Here is a 19,020-nt window from a genome sequence, read left to right on the forward strand (position 1 = left end):
ACACTTACCAGTAGAACGCCTGTCGTTCAGTGCTGTCGCCTAATACACATCACGATCACGGCCATTGACAGAGTGAAGTGTAGTTCCTCAGTGAACGAAAACATAAATGTTGTTATGTTGCTACCTTTACGATTAATTGTGAATTTTTTCATGTTGAGCTATAGCTATGAGCTATGGATGAATACACACAGAAAGGCACACCATGCCAATGTTCATGCTTTATTTGTTTTAAACAAGACGATTTAGAAATGTGTCCATTGGAAATACATTGCGATTTCAAGAGGGGTGGACCGCGCGGGAAACAGCAATGACATAACCACTACACCTCCCTATTAGGCATAGATAAAGAAAGTCTTTATATATATCTATGGTATTAGGCGACAGCACTGAACGACAGGCGTTCTACTGGTAAGTGTAGTTCTTTTTTTTGTATCCTCTTTTTCTCCACCTGATTTTCTATGCTTTTTCCTCCCATCCCAATTTAGTCGTTATGCCAATTCCCCCCCCTCCCCTACCTGGTCGTTGTGCGCATGTTCCCCCTACTGGTCGGTACAAGGGAACCCTGAAGTCTACCACATGCTTCCTCCGACACATGCGGAGACAGCCAGCAGCTCTCTTTTCACCCGGCAGCGAGGACTCTCATTGGTGAAGTGTAATGCCTGGGAGGTCACGCTGCCTTCACCACTTCCTGCCTTTCGCTGAGCAGGCGCCCAGACCTGACCTGTAGGTGTCGCTGTCCACAACGCCAGATCACCACCCACGACTTCCCTCCCGCTAACTCAGCCAAACGAGTTAGTATGACGATCGGCCCAAGCCGCAGGCAATGCTGACTCCGGGAGTCGAGACCGCAGCCTCTTGCATTGGTGACGAGCGCAATCTCCGCTACGCCACCTGTAAGATCCTGATCAAACTGGCCAGTATCACGTCTTCGTCTGTTTGGCCCTCCATCCAATTCCTCTGCGTTGTGTACTTTTAATGGTCCTGACGTCTCCGATACTGGTAGATAAGATCCTTATCTCCCCCCGTTAGTGCAATCCATAAACCATAATAATTCTCCACCTCCGTAAGAATTCGACACTTCGACACCGTGAGATACCTTATGAGGAAAAGCGTTGTTTTATTGCTATAAACAGAACCTCATAATCAGATGTTGTCAGATGTTATCAAATTGTATCGTCCTTGAAGAGTCTATTCTAATGATCTTTCGGTGTGTTCGTCTATCGTCCTTTTGTTATTCAGTCCAATAGTGGTCAGGCCGGTTCGTTAGCCAAGACCATCCTCGTGGTAGCCGGAGCTACTGGTGATGTGGCATTCTCCCCCCCCCCCCTCTCTCTCAATGAGAGGAGAGAGTGTCTGTGTGATCTCAGTCCTACTCGCTCTTGGTCAGTTTCTAGTCTGAGTCAGATTCTAGTCTGCTCAACACCCGGAAACACCGTTCGACTTATAGATGTTCGTCGTCGCAACGACGGCCCCGCCTTCTGGTTGTCATGCGACGTGTTGTCATGACAACTGCTAACCTTTCACACATTAAACGTTTCATTCACTGTTGCATTAAAATAAACCCCTCTCCCTCGCTCTGGGCCTACAGTACACTCTTATCAGTTTGTCCCTGCAAGGAATGCAAAACATTGGGCTGGCTGCTAAACATTCTGCAGTGCTGGCTACTGCCTCTTCTTCTATCACCGTTTTCTAAAGCGAACCATGCACATTTCGTTACCACCGTTTTAGCTGTGATCATCTCCCCCCAATCTATACATCACATACATTGAAAAAGCACCCCAAATCGACCGCTTGTGTAGTTCTTTTTTAACGACAAATTAAAAACCTTATAGACCACTGCACTTCCGCGTTACATTGACTGGTGACTATCACTCGGCCGAGAAAGTGCCGATCGACTTGGGATTGGTCTCTCCGTGTTCAGGAGACTCAGGCGTATAAAAGTCTAATGCAGGGGTGGCCAACCCGCGGCTCGCGAGCCGCATGCGGCTCTTTGCCCGTCAATGTGCGGCTCTTCCATCCATAAAAAAATAAAAAATAAAAAATATTATAATTTTTTTTTTTTCCTTTTTTTTTTTTTTTTTGTCATTCATTCCACAAGGACGTAGAATAAACATTTAATTTCTTTTTTAAATGGTCCATTTGCATGTTCTTGGTATCTGAATCTAGGGAATTTCTCCACCATTTTTCATCATATTGCAACACCGTTTTTTGCAAGACGTTCACAGAAAGGTAGAGAAACTAACTGCGTTCTGTTTTATGGCAATAACGTTCAGGTTTGTGGGAGATAATCCCAAAAAATAAGAGAAATAAAAAAGTTTATCCAGAAGTCAGATGATTGACAGGGGCTGGTGTGAGCTGGGTAGGGTCGTTTTTCAAAATTTGAAAGCCCTGAGTCTCTTCCTTCAAAAGACTACACTCACTTTTGGATGTGCCACTTCCTCCTGTCAATATGCGCCGGTTTCCGACTCAATGCCCTGAGATTTCTATAATCTTATATTTCACTAATAACAGTTAAAATAATTGGTAAACAAACGTAATGCTGAAAATATACACTTTTACTGTATATCTCGGGCTTAAGAGGTTAACCCTGTGAGGCCCAAATTAAAAAGACATTAGCAACTTCAGAGGCCAGAGGGTGGGACATATAAACACATTTACTATCAAATAGCATTGTGAGGCTGAACAACAGGACCAATTGACTATACATGTGCTTAAATGGGAACTATCTTATAAATGGCCTTTTTCAGTGTTTACCATTGTTTCTTAGCTATGTGGACTTATATTAATAGGATCTATGTCTCTAATTCTCATATTGGCGCATTCTTCCAATTCTCCTCTCACAATATTCACCCTCACTGAACTGAGTCATCTGAAAATATGCATATCTGTGATGTCAGAGATTTCTCAGCTGCATAATAATGTGGCAGTTGATGTGGCAGTTGGCACCAGGCCACACAGTGGTTGGAGCACAGCCTCAAAACGGCTTAAGATCTTGAGATAGAAAAATGCGGTTTTTGAGTACTTGATTAGAAATACAAACCGTATGTTAAATCTAGAGGAAGGAAGGACGTGGTACTTACCTCACCATTTGAAAAAAACCTAGGTGTTCCATAGACTCACAGGAATTGTGTAAAAGTGCCCAAATAGTGAAAGAAATAGTCAAATAGTTCCCCTTTAACATTTTTTAAATAAACATTCTTTTTTTAAATGGCTAAAAGTGATTTTGTAATTTTGCAACCGTGGGTCTCACAGGGTACTTTTAACCCCGTGAGGCCCAAATAAAAAAGACATTAGCAACTTCAGAGGCCAGAGGGTGAGACCTATAAACACATGAAGGGTGCCGTGACTGAAAAAAAAGGTTGAGAAACGCTGGTATATGGTGTGGCTCTTTGTGGTACCACAGTAATTTTTGTGGCTCTTAGTCTCTGACTGGTTGGCCACCCCTGGTCTAATGGATCATGTCTCCCGCACCCCCACAGCCGTACCTACAACCATTCAATGTCAAGGCTCTCATCCACATTCATTCATTTTCTCCCCCCGCTCTCTCTCCCATGATTACAGAATACCGGAAGTGTTGCGGTGGTCTATAACTAACTATTTCAACCAAAAACTATAATGTTAGTGATATAGAAGGGAACTCGTTTTGTGCAAAAATGGAAAGCTTGCCAATGTTCATGAGGCAGAATTATTACAATAGCCGATAATACATTTTCCCAATGATAAATCCCTATACGGGTGGACCGCGCGGGAAACTAAAGTGACGTAGACTACACCTCCCACCAGGGGCCGCCCGTGAAAAGCTGCTCTGCGTATCACCGCCTCGCAGGCCGCAGGGTGTGTTATTGACAGCGTGGAGCTAAACAAGGCCAAGGAGGAACGATCCCGCCCACCAGTCTCAGTGTACACACACCGACCACAGTCCCAGTCACTCTCTCTAATTAATAGCCGTCACACCAGCCACGATCAATATCACCTCATTAGCCATCGTTGCCTTGCCCTCCTCACAATGCGTCGATATAATCTCAGATACAGAAATGCATCACCCAAGGTTTGAGTAGAAAGCCTCAACATTGATTGTGAAAGGCCACACGTTTGTTTCTCTTGTGAAGTGTTATTTTTTCCTGCAATGTTTTCTTACAGTGGAGGTGTTTTATATGACCTGCGGGAAATCCATACCAGATACATTAGAGCACATAATTTATGTGTGGTTACTATTGCTCAGTTAATAGAATGCTATCACCTCATATGGTTAGATTAGTTGGAATTAAATAGACGAATGTCCTATAGAGCAGTGAGCTAGGTTCTCTCAGTACAGCTGATTTATTTATTTTACATCTATTTTATTTATTTATTATACATATATCTACATATATATAACTAATCGAAAAAACATTCAACATAAGTATAAGTCTTTATTTGTCATCAGATCAGATCACGCTCGTGCGATGGGTGACCCACAGGAACACACACATGCACTGTCTGAGTCGCTGACTAAATGTTCTCAGCACCTCCCATCCCGTCGTCCTAACCCCCAAGGGCAGCCGGGAGCCGACAAGGGCTGCGGCAAGCGCCACGCCCGGGGACCAATCCAAGTGCTCCTGTCCGTCTTCGTCAGGGACGCAACAGCGTTAACGATCTGTTGTGCATGTTTTTCCATTGGGTTTATCTTATCGGGAGGGGAAACCCTTGCGAGCACGGGGAGAACATGCAAACTCCACACAGAAAGGCCTGGGAGATACCCCACCTGGGTAATTGGCAACACATCAACCTGATCCTCAAGCGGGAATCGAACCCACGACCTTCTAGCTGTGAGGCGACAGTGTTAACCCACTACTCCACCGTGCCGCCCCAAGTGATCATTATATGTCAAAATAATCTACTGATATGGATTAAAATCTGTATAAAGAGGCCAAGTAATGCACATCTTTAAACAACTAATAATAATAATAATACATTTTATTTGGAGGCGCCTTTCAAAACACCCAAGGTCACCTTACAGGGCATAAAAACAGAACAGTCAAGATTAAAACAATGATCTTGGAAAAAGTGTCAGTGGAGTTAAAAACAAGACAAACAATGTAAACGTATGAAATATGAAACAGTGGCACACAGGGTGCAGTTATAGTGAGTATGCCCAGTAAGCAAGGCAGTTAAAAGACAAGGTTAAGAAAAGAATAAGATAAACAACAAGAAGTATAAAAAACTGTGAAGTTAAAATAACAGACAAACAGCAGGGGGTATTGGGCAATGATGGAGGTTATAGTGAATATGCGAGTTTGAACAGATGGGTTTTCAATTGTGATCTGAATGATGAGAGTGAGTCTGACTGTCGGATGTGTGGGGGCAGGGAGTTCCAGAGTCTTGGGAGCCAAGCAGCTGAACGCTGGGGCACCCATGGTACTGAGGCGTGAGCTGGGGATGGATAAGAGTCCAGTAGAGGATGAGCGGAGGGTGCGCGGGGGGGTGTAATCTTGGAGGAGGTCAGTGATGTAGGTGGGGGCTAGATTGTGGAGGGCTTTGAAGGTGAGTACGATTTTTTTTTGTTTTTTTTTGTTTTTTATCAATCCGGTAGTGCACAGGGAGCCAGTGTAGTTGAATGAGGACGGGGGTGATGTGGTGGGATGAGTTTGTGCGGGTGATAATCCTAGCAGCAGAGTTTTGGATGATTTGGAGTCTGTTGATGAGTTTGGTGGGAAGGCCGGTGAGGAGAGCGTTACAGTAATTGATACGGGATGTGACAAATGAGTGGACCAGGGTTTCTTTATTTGATTGGGACAGGGATGGGCGGAGTCTGGAGATATTACGGAGGTGAAAGAAGGCAGATCGGGTGGTGTATTTGATGTGTGGTGCAAAGGAGAGGGAACCGTCCAGAATGACACAGAGGCTTTTGACTTGGGGGGAGAAGGGTACAGGGAAGCCGTCGATGGTGATGTTTGGAACTAATACAAATATGTACAAACCTAATATAAGTTTATATGAATTATTAACCATATTAATAATATAACTTCCACATCTATATTAAGTACTACTCCCCAATGGATAGCGTCCATTTCTGTGCCAGCCTGTGCACTTTCAATGGACCTATCTCAAACCCTGCCCTCTTTTCTTGATACTCCAATCACAACTGTTGCTTCCCTCGGACAAGCAACAGTTGTGATTGGAGGATCGAGAAAAGAGGGAGGGGTTTGAGATAGGTCCATTGAAAGTGCACAGGCTGGCACAGAAATGGACGCTATCCATCAGGGAGTCTCTCCGCATGAGGAGTAGGAGGATAATGACAGGCTGACATCAGGAGGACCATTGTATGGACGATGATTCGATTAGAACAGGACTGATATGGAAAGATTCTGAAAGCTGTCGCTGGCAGAGGGTGGGAGGAAGTGTATGGCTGGGTGATATGGTCAAAATATGATATCACAATATCCAATCATTAGTAACGCATTCACTCACGGTTAGCTGCTCTGCCCCTAGTGGTGGCATACAGGAAATGCACTTTGTATCTATGACACTGCATGTGTCCTTGTCTTGTTTTTCACAGTATAATCATATTTCACAGTATTTAGTTTTTCCAGTGTAAAGTACAGTGTGATTTTGCATTATTGATGATACTACTGCAACGAACACATTTTTAGATGAACTTAAAAAAAAAGTATAATAAGATTTTACAATTTGTATACATCTTCGACACGGTATAGTACAGATCCACACATTTGCATGGATCCATGACAGTATATGTTACGAAGGATCAGATTAAACCGAATATATATATTTATTTATGGATATATATTGAATAGTATTTGTATATCGTTTGATATCCCTTGTATATTCCTTGTACATATGCACGGAATATCCCTTTAGCCTACTATAGCCCATAATAGTTCATTCTCTTATTGGACAAAGGACCAGGCGCCAGGGGACCAGCCCCTGGCGTCAAGTTCAAAGGTACCGACGAGACATGTCCGTACTAGCCCCGGCTCCGCTCAGGGATACGGCTACCGAAATGAGAGTGGCACTATTTGTTCACCGTGCATATAAATATGGCGCAAGTAAATGTAGAAGCCTTACCCTTCTTCCCAACTTAGTAACAGAACGTGAAGCCTCACCCACGATACGACGTGCGGTGAAGTATGGCCTGTTTGGCCTTAGAGTAGCATTGAGACCTCGTGCGAATTAATAACTGAATTGTCAGAGTTTGGCACTGTACCGTCGAGTGCGACGTAGTTCTATCAAGTAATAATAGTCTATCGTGTATGGTGCATCGTGCGGTTAGAGTTCTAAAGTGACCAGCATCTCCAACGCTTCCTCGTGTTATCTAGAGTCTTATCCAGGTTGGGCCGACCACATGGCGCTTTCATCCGAGGAGATCTAGGCGAGGACCGAGGGACATGTACACTGGATTACCTACCCGACGACTGCTGAGCCCTATGCGGCTGGAATATATATTTGCTTTGGTACTGTGATTTGTGGAGCGGATAATCGCCGACGCCTGTGAGTGTTGGATTTACCCCCGAGAGGAGTCAAGTTGAGTCGGCGCTCAGAGAGACTGAGGTCGCCTAGCTTCTTCTTCATTGTGGAGCTACAGCCTACAAGAGAACCAAGGTGTATTCATCTGCGGATCAAGAGTCTATTGCACTGTCTTCTGTACTTGAAGTCTCCATAGATATCGTTGACCAGACGGTCTACTACCGACGGCTCTCCTACCCCCCCTACCGGCTTACAACCGGGAGGACCCCCTCCAGTATATCCCGCTATATCATTAAGTGTACCATAGATGTAATTCCCTAAGAGCCAGGTTGTATACTTGCTTCCTGCGTAACCAGAGATTGGACATTCAGTGTTGATTTGCCTACGAATACTCATTTGCCTTACAAGTGCATTCAAATCATAAATGTAATAGTAAATATCATATGTACCTTTTGCTCCATTAAATATTTGATTATTACCTTTGACTGGAACCGATTTCATTGTGGAAAGTGTTCATCATATTTAGATATCGTGTACTGTATGGCCAGTAGTTAAAGTACATAAAGCGGTAGTGGTTTAATGATACCATACTTATCAATACAGTCAGGGAATTGTACCCCTCAGTTACAGTATACCTTAATATTCGGTAGGCCTCCCGGCCCTATAAGTGGAAGACTGATTCACAGGCAATGTACTGAGTCCAAGTCAAACGCATTGGAATATAATAATAATGGATTGGATTAATATAGCGCTCTTCATGACACCCCAGTGACCCCAGAGCGCTTACAGAGTCCATTATTCGTTCATACACAGTCATACCGGTGGTGGTAAGCTACAATTGCAGCCAGAGCTGCCCTGAGGCAGACTCACGGATATCACCGGAATATCACCCATTACCATCCATATCTATTCCCATCCATATCTATTCGCATCCATATCTATTCGCATCCATTTTTATTCGCATCCATATCTATTTGCATCCGTCCCACTTACTGCTCTGCTGTCGTTCCTTTAACCCTTTCACTGCGACAATACACAGAAGGTTAACCCTTTCACTGCCGCACAACAGCCGGTTAACCCTTTCACTGCCACACTACAGAAGGTTAACCCTTTACTATCACACTACCGATGGTAACCGTCGGTAGTGTGATAGTAAAGGGTTAACCTTCTGTAGTGTGGCAGTGAAAGGGTTAATGCCCTGTGTTTCTTTGTAAAGGCTCATGCTTGGGCCAATTAAGGTTTATAATGTCAAATTATTAAGAAATCAAATGGAAAGATAAGTGGGATTTGGCCCGTTGCCTTTGATTATATATATATGAATTAAATATAAATTAAATATAAATATTTAATAAACAAACTTTGACGACAGCATGTGACGGTCGCATTGGTCACACGCTCCGCTCCCGTTTTTGTTAATTTAGCTTAAAAAAATTAAATATAAATATTAAGGGGGGGAAAAAAGGATAACAGAGATAGATTGAAGTGGAGAGACTGTTCGAAAATGGAAAGATGGGATGAGAGAGAGAGGGAGGGAGGAAGAGAGAGAGAGAGAGTTATGCCAATAAACAAAATTGGAACTGAAAGGGGCAGAAGGAGGAGGATGAGGGAGTCCATCACTGTCGGCCGAACACAAGAATCATTACAGTAATAGATGGGAGAGACGGGCTTCTAAAAGTCTGTTATTCCTCCACTAAGCTCTTACAGTTGGAGGAATGCCATTGTGCACTTCAAGAGGGGGGGGGGTGGCAGCAAAATACAATGTAATGACTGTAATGAATCCACTGAGTGTCTCTTGTTATTGTTCAGTCAATGTGGTACACACACCACGTGAGACGTACAAGTGACGTTCACTGTTGATTACGGAGCACTTGTTCAACAGCTCACTGTGCTTAATGAAGTTGTCCACGATGCGCAGCCTCTCATTTGTATTCTATTCCAATTTAAAGCCCATTAATTGGTCCAATGAGTCCTACTGTATCTACATAAAAGGATTGTCGTCTGGACTTTTTCTGACTTAGAATTAGTCCTTGTTATCGCTAAACAACAAATTAAACGTGAATCACGTATGTGGGTCTAGAACAACTTGATATAACATTAAATTGATCATTCAGATTTTTGGAACCCTAGTCCCTATTGGGTACATACCTGCATATAATCTTCTTTACATATCTGTAGATACTATATCTATAACTGTACATATCCCTTACCTACTTACTATAGTTACACTGCTGGCCTGTATGACTTACTACCATAGTGTCTTGAATCACCTCTATCACTGTACATATTAATACTACAACTCTGTACATAATTCTGATTAGCACTATTACCCAGTAGCACCAATTTATATATTTCATACCCAGTTTAATCACCTGTACATTGTATATTACTATTGCACTTCACTGTTACATTTGCACTCTGGTTGTATAATGGCAATACATTTGAATCTAATCTAATCTAATCTATTTCTTGCTTGCCAATTATGTTGTTGATTGATTTATTTTGCATTTATTTAAAAAGAAATTTACTTTATGGTGTTCTTGTTTTGTTCTTGACTTATTGTGATGTTTCTTCTTGGCTTGTTTAAAGAAGACATGTCCGGCCCATGGGGACATTAACGTGTGTTGTCGGGCCTTACAAATACATTTGATTTGATTTGATTTTGATTTAGAAGTAATTTCTCAGCACAATCCATGCTGTTCCTCATACTGGCTCTGGTTCGCCACAAACAATACAACGTTTGATACAAAGTTTGATCTTGCAGTTACTTGGAAGTGACGTACACAACCCATACCTTTTGATCTGTCTTTCTTTTCTGATCAGTGTTTTTGTCCTATTTATTCACCGTCTAATTATTAACTGATTAAACAGATTTTATTTTCCATATCCTTATTTTATGTTGTTTTTTAACCTGTTTCAATACGCTTGAATCTCAACAGTGCTGTCTGTTTTGTTTTGTAAGCTCGGCATCGTTGTAAGCGAGGGCCACCCTCGATGATTTCCCCCGAGATATAAATAAAGGTTTGAAATGCATGAATGAATGAATGCATACTGGGTCATTCATCGTGCTTTCCTCTTTGTCCACACAGTTTGTTATTCAGTGACAGCTCATGCGCCCTTCACAAGAGCTGCCAACCCCTGTCCGAGAGCAGACGAAGTCTTAGATTTCTGATAAGTAAATGTCAGGCCACAAGGGGCTCAATGATCTTGCAAATTTCATGAAGTGGCATTTAGATTAAAAATTGCCCCTATTGGTGTCAATGTCTCCATTATTGGCTCATTTGGCAAACTAGTGCAGTGCCTGTTCGGAGCGCATAGAAGTTCAGAACATGTGCCCATTCAAGATATGTGAAGGACAGGGCGGCTACGTGGTGCAGTGGGCAAGGCGCTCACCACGAATACTGGAGACGCTGGGTTCGCCTGTTCAAGCCCAGCGCTCCACATTGCTTTCAGTTTAGCTGGTTGTCCGTACTAATACACATTGGCAGTATTAGGGGGTGGGAAACTGATGGGTGGGGATCGGGCGTTGTGGACAGCGACTCCTACAGGTTGGTTGGTGCGCCTGCGCAGTAGAATCAGGAAGCGATGGGGGCAGCGCCCCTCCAAAGCGCTGACCCCTGACGCTGAAAGATCGCGCCGCGCAGGTGAAAAGATGTGACTGCTGTTACCTCGAGTATCGGAGGGGACTCGTGCTATGTATGACTTAGTCCACATTGCAGCCGGCTTGTGGGAGGCAAGAAACAGCGTTCGAGACAGGGGAGGGTTGAATTGGATGATACGAAATTGGGATGGGAGAAAAATAGAAAATGGGAGAAAAAGTGGATAAAAAAAAAAAGAGATGTGAAGGACAGATACACTCGCACGCATGCAGACAGAATCCTTCCTTTATCGTTAGATAGATGTGGGTCTTCTGGAACAATGGAATACAAAATAAAGCTTATTTTTTAAGTTCCAGTCTTTGTTTTGGGTAAACTAAACAAGTATTCTCCAGACTCCCAGAAGATGCAGTCAATAAAAACAGATGTTTCAGCCGGTAATGTTTTGGGATTTGTAATTTTCTATAAGGAGTTTTGGGTAGACTAAACATAGATTCTCCAGATTAAGCCCAGTCAATAAAAACAGATGTTTCAGGTGGTAATGTTTTGGGATTTGTCATTTTCTATTGGACCTGTACTACCACCACTACAGCAGCTATAGGGAGTAGTGGTTACGTCATTGCCGTTTTTCGTGTTCCACCCTCTGTCCAACCCAATGCATTTTCCCATTGTCCATTTCTAAATCGTCTCGTTTAAAACAAATAAAGCATTAACATTGGCATGGTGTACATTTCTGTGCTTATTCATCCACAAGCTATAGCTCAACATGAAAATATTCGCAATTAATCATAAAAAAGGTGGCGTGGCCTTCTTTTCACACTATAGATGGTTGATCAGTGTCCTTACACCACCCAGCTACATGTGACTGATGGGCCAATCAGACATAGTGGGATTGACTGATGTGCCAATCAGTGTAACCTGATTATATTATGTAATATCTTCAAGGAAGCAGATTGGATTTCTGAAATAGCTTGATTTCGTTGATATCCAGGGGGATAGTGATCAAAGGGCTTGATCATCATGTTCACAACAACAACAGTTTGGGTCCTTTTATATCAACCTAACTTCTGTTGTAAAAAGAATTCCAGGATGTTTTGCATTTATTGTACCCCCCCCCCCCCCCCCCATCTTTCCTATAGGCCACTGCTGCTCTAGAAACTATAATAAGACCTTCGTCGGTAGGATAACACTCTGGACAAGAGAGGGACTGATGAACTGGCCCGAAGCAACAAATGCATGACTCTATCTCTCTCTCTCTCTCTCTCTCATTAATCTGCATCACAGTGTGTGTCAGCCAAACGACCCAGCGTTTATTAGGCCGTCTGTAGGTCATCCCAGTGACTTCATGCACTGAAAATAGCAGCGGATTGTAAGGGACGTTGCAAATAATCTGAATTGAGGGAACGGGAAGACGTAGCTAGCCACCGAGCATGTGTGACGACTGAGAATAATCCATTGAGGAAGGAGGAAGATTTGGCAAATCAACAAAACAAGGAACAAAAACATGAAAATGGTACTGTTCAGCGTGACTGTTGGCAAAACGGTCCATCGACACTGACTCAAAAGACTGCCTGTGTATCATTATTATTGAACTATATTCACAAGATAGACAGTCAGACACTTTGGGCTGCAATTATTGTATGAAAGGTGCTATATAAATAAAGTGTATTATTATTATTATTATTATTATTATTATTATTATTATTATTATTATTATTATTATTATTATTATTATTATTATTATTATTATTATTATTATTATTATTATTATTATTATTATTATTATTATTATTATTATTATTATTATTATTGCATTACTGTACAACTATGTGCACTGATCATTTTGATGCCGGTAAGGTCTTTGATTTATTAGAGACGGTTATCACAGGTGTCTTTTAATCCTTCCCAACAGGCCCGGTTCTCTTACCTGCATATGAAGTACCTGTTCTTCTCCTGGCTGGCTGTGTTTGTGGGGAGCTGGATCGTGTACGTGGAGTATTCCTCCTACACAGAGCTGTGTCGTGGGCATGACTGCAAAAACGCAATAGTGAGTAACATTGTTTTTACAATCAATCACCACCAGCTGATATTATTGAGCTATACCGTGCCCTTGTAGTCATTGGTATATTGCCCTATACCGTGCCGTCTGTCTCCGGTCCTCCGACCAGGGGTCTCTAGGCGGCTCCTGGGTCGAAGAGAAAATCAAAGGTGACTGTGGTTTTGTAGTAAAGTCCGGAACTGCCTGCCCCTAAGTGTCAGGTCAGCCGATTCAGTCTGCCATTTTAAGAAGCTCCTAAAAACCCTACCTTTACACACAAGCATTCTTTTTTTATCCGAGTGTGTATTTGTTATTGTGCAGTTGCTCTTTTTTTTCTCCCACCATGTTTTTAGTTTGTGATGCACTTTAGTACTCATTTGCAAATGTGCTATATAAAGATTTTCTTTCTTACCTTGTCCTGTATGTAGTGCAGTACTTGTCTGTATGTAGTGCAGTACTTGTCATGTATGTAGTACAGTACTTGTCCTGTATGTAGTGCAGTACTTGTCCTGTATGTAGTGCAGTACTTGTCTGTATGTAGTGCAGTACTTGACTGTATGTAGTACAGTAATTGACTGTATGTAGTACAGTACTTGTCCTGTATGTAGTGCAGTACTTGTCCTGTATGTAGTGCAGTACTTGACTGTATGTAGTACAGTACTTATCCTGTATGTAGTGCAGTACCTGTCTGTATGTAGTGCAGTACTTGACTGTATGTAGTACAGTACTTGTCCTGTATGTAGTGCAGTACTTGACTGTATGTAGTGCAGTACTTGTCCTGTATGTAGTGCAGTACTTGACTGTATGTAGTACAGTACTTGTCCTGTATGTAGTACAGTACTTGTCCTGTATGTAGTGCAGTACTTGACTGTATGTAGTACAGTACTTGTCCTGTATGTAGTGCAGTACTTGTCTGTATGTAGTGCAGTACTTGTCTGTATGTAGTACAGTACTTGTCCTGTATGTAGTACAGTACTTGTCCTGTATGTAGTGCAGTACTTGTCCTGTATGTAGTACAGTACTTGTCTGTATGTAGTGCAGTACTTGTCTGTATGTAGACAGGACATGCAGGCTGATCTACATTTCATGTCCACAGGTCTATATTCTCTATTTACACACACAATCGCATACACTCACACAAGCTTGTATAAATTACATTAACACTAATTACCTCACACACCTGTAGTCCACCCATCCCTACACAATTAGCCTACAAGTGTGCTCGTGTCTCCCGTGTTTATTTTTTTGTTGTAAAGGAGAGTAGACAGTCCACACCTCTTAGTGTGTTTCTTTATTGGGGCAGTAGGAAAGCTGAGAGGTAGACAGAGTAGGGGAGACACAGGAGAGTACAGTTTCTTCCCCCTCAAATGTATATACTCTCTTTTTAGACTATTTTTGTACTCATAACCAGGACTGTATATTTGTAGATCTGGTATGTCATAAATGTCTAGATGTAACAGTACTGTCTATCTGTATGTCATGTATGTCATATATGTTATGATGAATTGAAAATGGGAGACCCTGATGTAAACAAGACGAAAGTCTTTCTCTGGTCTGCATCCCCTTAACAATTGTGTGTATTGAGCTGTACTGTATTGTACCCATTCTGCAATCTGTTAATAACATTTTCAATCAATCGAAATGTCTCTACAGCGGGATCTACCATTGATTGATCACGGGAGAGAAGGTGGATCCCAGGCCAGGAGGTGGGGGGGGGGGTTTACATGTGGTTCTAAAGACAGAGGGTCTTTAACCCCTACTCTCCCGTGAGTCATTTCACTCGTGTTTAAAAACGGTCACCGTCTGCTCATTAATCTGTATCCTTTTCAGTGTGACAAGTACAAAAGAGGAGTCATTGATGGTTCAGCCTGCAGCAGCCTGTGTGACAAAGACACCCTATACCTGGGGAAGTGCCTCTCTGTCAAGCCAAACAACCAGGTCAGATGTTTTGGCACCTGTTTGGTCTAATATGTGACCCAGGGGGGTAGGGCTGGGGAGTATCCAGCCACCCACTACTGTTTACTACTGTTATCACTATTGTCATTATCACTTGCACTTTGTTCTATGTTCTATTATCTATGTACCCCCCCCCCCCCCCCCCCCATGCTGCTATGACACTTGAATTTCCCCTAGGGAAGTAATAAAGGAACCCTTGACTTGTATACAGAATATGAAGGTATACCGTCATGTATCCATGCAAAGGTATGGATTTTCTTTAACTATACTGTCATCAATAACATATTCAATATCGTAAAAATAATATATATTTATATATTTTTTTATTAATCTAAATGTTTTCCTTGCAGCAGTATTAAAAGAAAAAGTAGAGCATTTTGAATGAGCCCTACCAGGGGGTATTTCATGAAACATAATTATACATGTAGCCAGATGAAACAAAAGCATGTATGTAATTAGGGTGCAAGCCCCCGAAGGGAGTAAACCCTCTTGTAATTGGTGGTTTTCAGATTCCATCACATGTACCTCAACGCACGCCTCGCTTCTTATGCAATTCGGCACGCTGATAGACCAGCGAAAGTTACATGATGACACAAAAGGGGGGAATGAACCAACCTGATGGTGGCGCTATAACAAGCGTTGAAAATCGCTAATTCAAACGGCCGTATCGCATGAACTATACACAGTAGAGATGTGAAACTGGCTAGACTTGTGAATTTCCTCACAATGAACAATTCTTTCTTAATTTTTTTTTTTTTTTTTTTGTTCCTGCTCCAATTTGAACCAGGCTTGCAACATATCTTTAGAAGATATAGTTACGCATCTGTTTGTCCAACCCAGCTGAATTGGTCAAAAAACATTGGTGCTGTGAACAAACGGTTTGTGGAAATGCCGCAAAATACATACATGACCACATGGACGTCAAAAGTTGCTCACATTACTTTGTTTCCAATACGGACATTTGTTCATTGTCTGTTGACTATAATGACACAAACAGTTTGCAGATCAGTTACTAAATGGCAGAGATACAGGCATTTACATTTACATCACTCAGAGTCCCATTCATTTTTTGGCAATTGTTTTCACAAGTTCTTATTTCTTCCAGTTTATGAGTCATAACATCAATTCAAGTGATTTATTTGGCTAGCACCCCTGCATGGGCTGCTTGCAGCTATGCTTAATGATCTGAATACTTTCTCAAATTAAATTTGAATGTTGATTTTTATTTATGTCTTCCCAGGCATGACATTTCATTATATATATATATCTACACAGTATATTTTTTATAATTTTCCAGTTGAGTGATGCTGCATCTCTATAAATGGCCTCCCCTGGCCAGTTTCTCATGCCTACTTGTTGTTTGTACTAGATGTACTCTGGGAGCTGGGGAGATGTGGAAGGGATCATTAAGTGCCAGATGGAGGAGGCGCCTCATTACGACCTGGGAGCTGAGATGGAGCACAGGAAGGAGGCAGTGGCCTTCAACAAACCCACAAAGGGCACCTCCATGGAGAAGTTTAAAGAAATGGTCCTCAGCCACTTGAAGGTCAGGGTGCCGTCATTTCTCTTGTACTTAATTAAAATCGCCTTCACTTTGAACTTGAGGCTATATCTGACGATCTCACACACCTCGGTACTGGAATGGAATAACAGTAATAATGAAGCCCAGGGAGAGACTCTGGATGGAGGTGATGTCTCAAGGCTGCTGCATCGAACCCCTGGTGATTGTGTGATATGATATGGAGAGAGAGAGAGCCAGACATAAATAAGTGGGCAGTGAGGTTAATTGGTTGAGAATGCAGGTGTGTGGAGAGGTGGTGGTGCAAGTGGTTTGGTCTCTATTCCCTAAATTCAGTCAGTGGAATTGACTCCCATGTCTTCCCCATGCAGGCCAAGGTGGGGGACCAAGCCAACCTGTTGGACCTGGCAGGCCTGGTACTGTCTGTCGCCGACGCCAACAAGGACGGACACATCTCGCTGCCCGAGGCTCGCTCCATGTGGGCTCTACTTCAGCTCAACGAGTTCCTGCTGGCACTGGTCCTGCAGGACAGGGAGCACACGCCCAAACTCCTGGGCTTCTGTGGGGACCTGTATGTGACGGAGAAGGTGCCATATTCTCCGTTATACGGGATCAGCCTGCCCTGGGTGATCGAGGTGTGGATCCCCACGGGTCTGCGCCGAAGCATGGACCAGTGGTTCACCCCTTCCTGGCCGCGCAAGGCCAAGATCTCCATCGGACTGCTGGAGCTGGTGGAGGACGTTTTCCACGGCACCTTCGGCAGCTTCCTCATGTGCGACGTGAGTGCCGTCGGCTTCGGATACAACGACCGCCACGACCTGAAGGTGACGGACGCGCGCCTCATCGTCCCCGAGGCCAGCTTCCAGGAGGACATGAGGGAGCGGCGCTGCGACGCGGACGACGACTGTCTCTACGGGGCGGACTGCCGCACCTCCTGCGACCTCACCAAGCACCGCTGCACGCCGGAGGTGACGCGGCCCAACTTGGCCAAAGCCTGCGCGGCGCTGAAGGACTACATCCTGCGGGGCGTGCCGTACGACACGCGCGAGGAGCTGGAGAAGCAGCTGTACGCGTGCGTCGCGTTGAAGGGCTCCGCGGAGCAGATGGAGATGGAACACTCGCTCATTCTGAACAATCTGAAGACTTTGTTATGGAAGAAGATATCGCACACGAAAGACTCATGAGCGAATAAGTACTGCCAACAGACGGATATTGCGCCCATCTACTGAACAGTTTCAGTATATTAAGAGACAATAAAGATACCAGATTGGGGGCGGCTGAGTGGCGCAGTGGGCAAGGCGCTCGCCACTAACGCAGGATATGCTGGTATCGAGCCCGGCTCTCAGCGTTGCTACCGGCTTGGCCGGTCGTCATACTAACACAATTGGCAGTGTTAGAGGGTGGGAAAGCCGGTGGGTGGGGATCGGACGTTGTGGACAGCGACTCCTACAGGTCGGTTGGGTGACGCCTGTACAGCAGAAACAGGAAGTATCGGGGCCAACGTGAGCCTCCCACACGTTAAGGTGCTCCCATAGTCGAGCGGAACGTACACGGAGCAGACTCCCGCGGGCTCAAAGCTGACCCAAAGGGTACTCAAAGCGGACCCAACGCAGAGTCCAAGTGCGAAGCTCCTATTTTCTGACACGCGGACGTCCGCGGCGCCCACTTGGTGTCACACAAACTGGCGCGAGGTGTAAACTGGTGCGAGACATGTAGGAAATTGGTCCGTGGAGATCCGCTCGACTATGAAAGCTCAGAGTCCAGTGGACCTCCGCAGAGTCCAGTCCGTGTACAGTCCGCTCGACTATGGGAGCACCTTTACTCCTCGCCACTGAGAGTCCGCGCTGTCTGGTGAAAAGATGACAGGCTGCCTCCTCGTGTACCGGAGGGGACACGTGATGCAAGGCTTCTATCCTCACTACAGCCAACCAGTGGGAGGCATAATCTAGCAACGTTCAAGACAGGGGAGGGAAGAATTGGAATTACGAAATTGGGATGGGAGAATAATAAACAAAGGAGAAAAAGTAGATACATTTTTTTTTTAAAGATACCAGATTGGAAATGATTAAAAAGTTGATTAGCAGAGGATCACACTGGACAGAAATATTATTTTCTCATTGTATTCAGTTAATTTATTTCAAGATGTTAAGCCAATAGTTTTACTGTGCTGGTAGATCATTCTACTGGCTTTAAGACGCCTCCCTTGTTTCAAGAAATAATCATTGAAGAAAGAAAAATCTAGATAATTTATCAGGTCATCATGGTGAAACGAATTTCTTCACAGCAGAATTCTGCCAGAATCCAGTGGTTTTATGCAGTCCATTTCATACGATCCTTAATTTGGGCAGTTTGACATGTTTACAGTTAAATTTTCCTTTGTCCCAATCCTGTACATGTTGGCTACAGTTAATCACCCAGAATGTTGTCCCACTTCGGACACCCAGCAGTTT

The 19,020-nt window shown here is 43.5% G+C and overlaps 1 protein-coding gene across 2 annotated transcripts in view; it reads left to right on the plus strand.

Moving 5' to 3' along the window:
* dipk1ab (divergent protein kinase domain 1Ab) overlaps nt 1-17,754 on the plus strand; it is a gene marked incomplete at its 3' end in the record, with an annotated part of 30,181 nt that extends 12,427 nt beyond the window's left edge. The window contains exons 2-5 of one of the 2 annotated variants that reach the window (XM_084309319.1): nt 12,970-13,104; nt 14,926-15,033; nt 16,421-16,597; nt 16,942-17,754. In XM_084309319.1, the coding sequence (XP_084165445.1) occupies nt 12,970-13,104; nt 14,926-15,033; nt 16,421-16,597; nt 16,942-17,754 (1,233 nt within the window). Of the gene's footprint in view, nt 1-12,969; nt 13,105-14,925; nt 15,034-16,420; nt 16,598-16,941 lie in introns of those variants that run through there. The other variant, XM_084309320.1, reaches the window with a different exon arrangement.
* Between the last annotated feature and the right edge of the window lie 1,266 nt (nt 17,755-19,020).

This window comes from Notolepis coatsorum (genome assembly GCF_963971535.1).
Source record: "Notolepis coatsorum genome assembly, chromosome: 2".
NCBI classification, from domain to species: Eukaryota; Metazoa; Chordata; class Actinopteri; order Aulopiformes; family Paralepididae; genus Notolepis; species Notolepis coatsorum.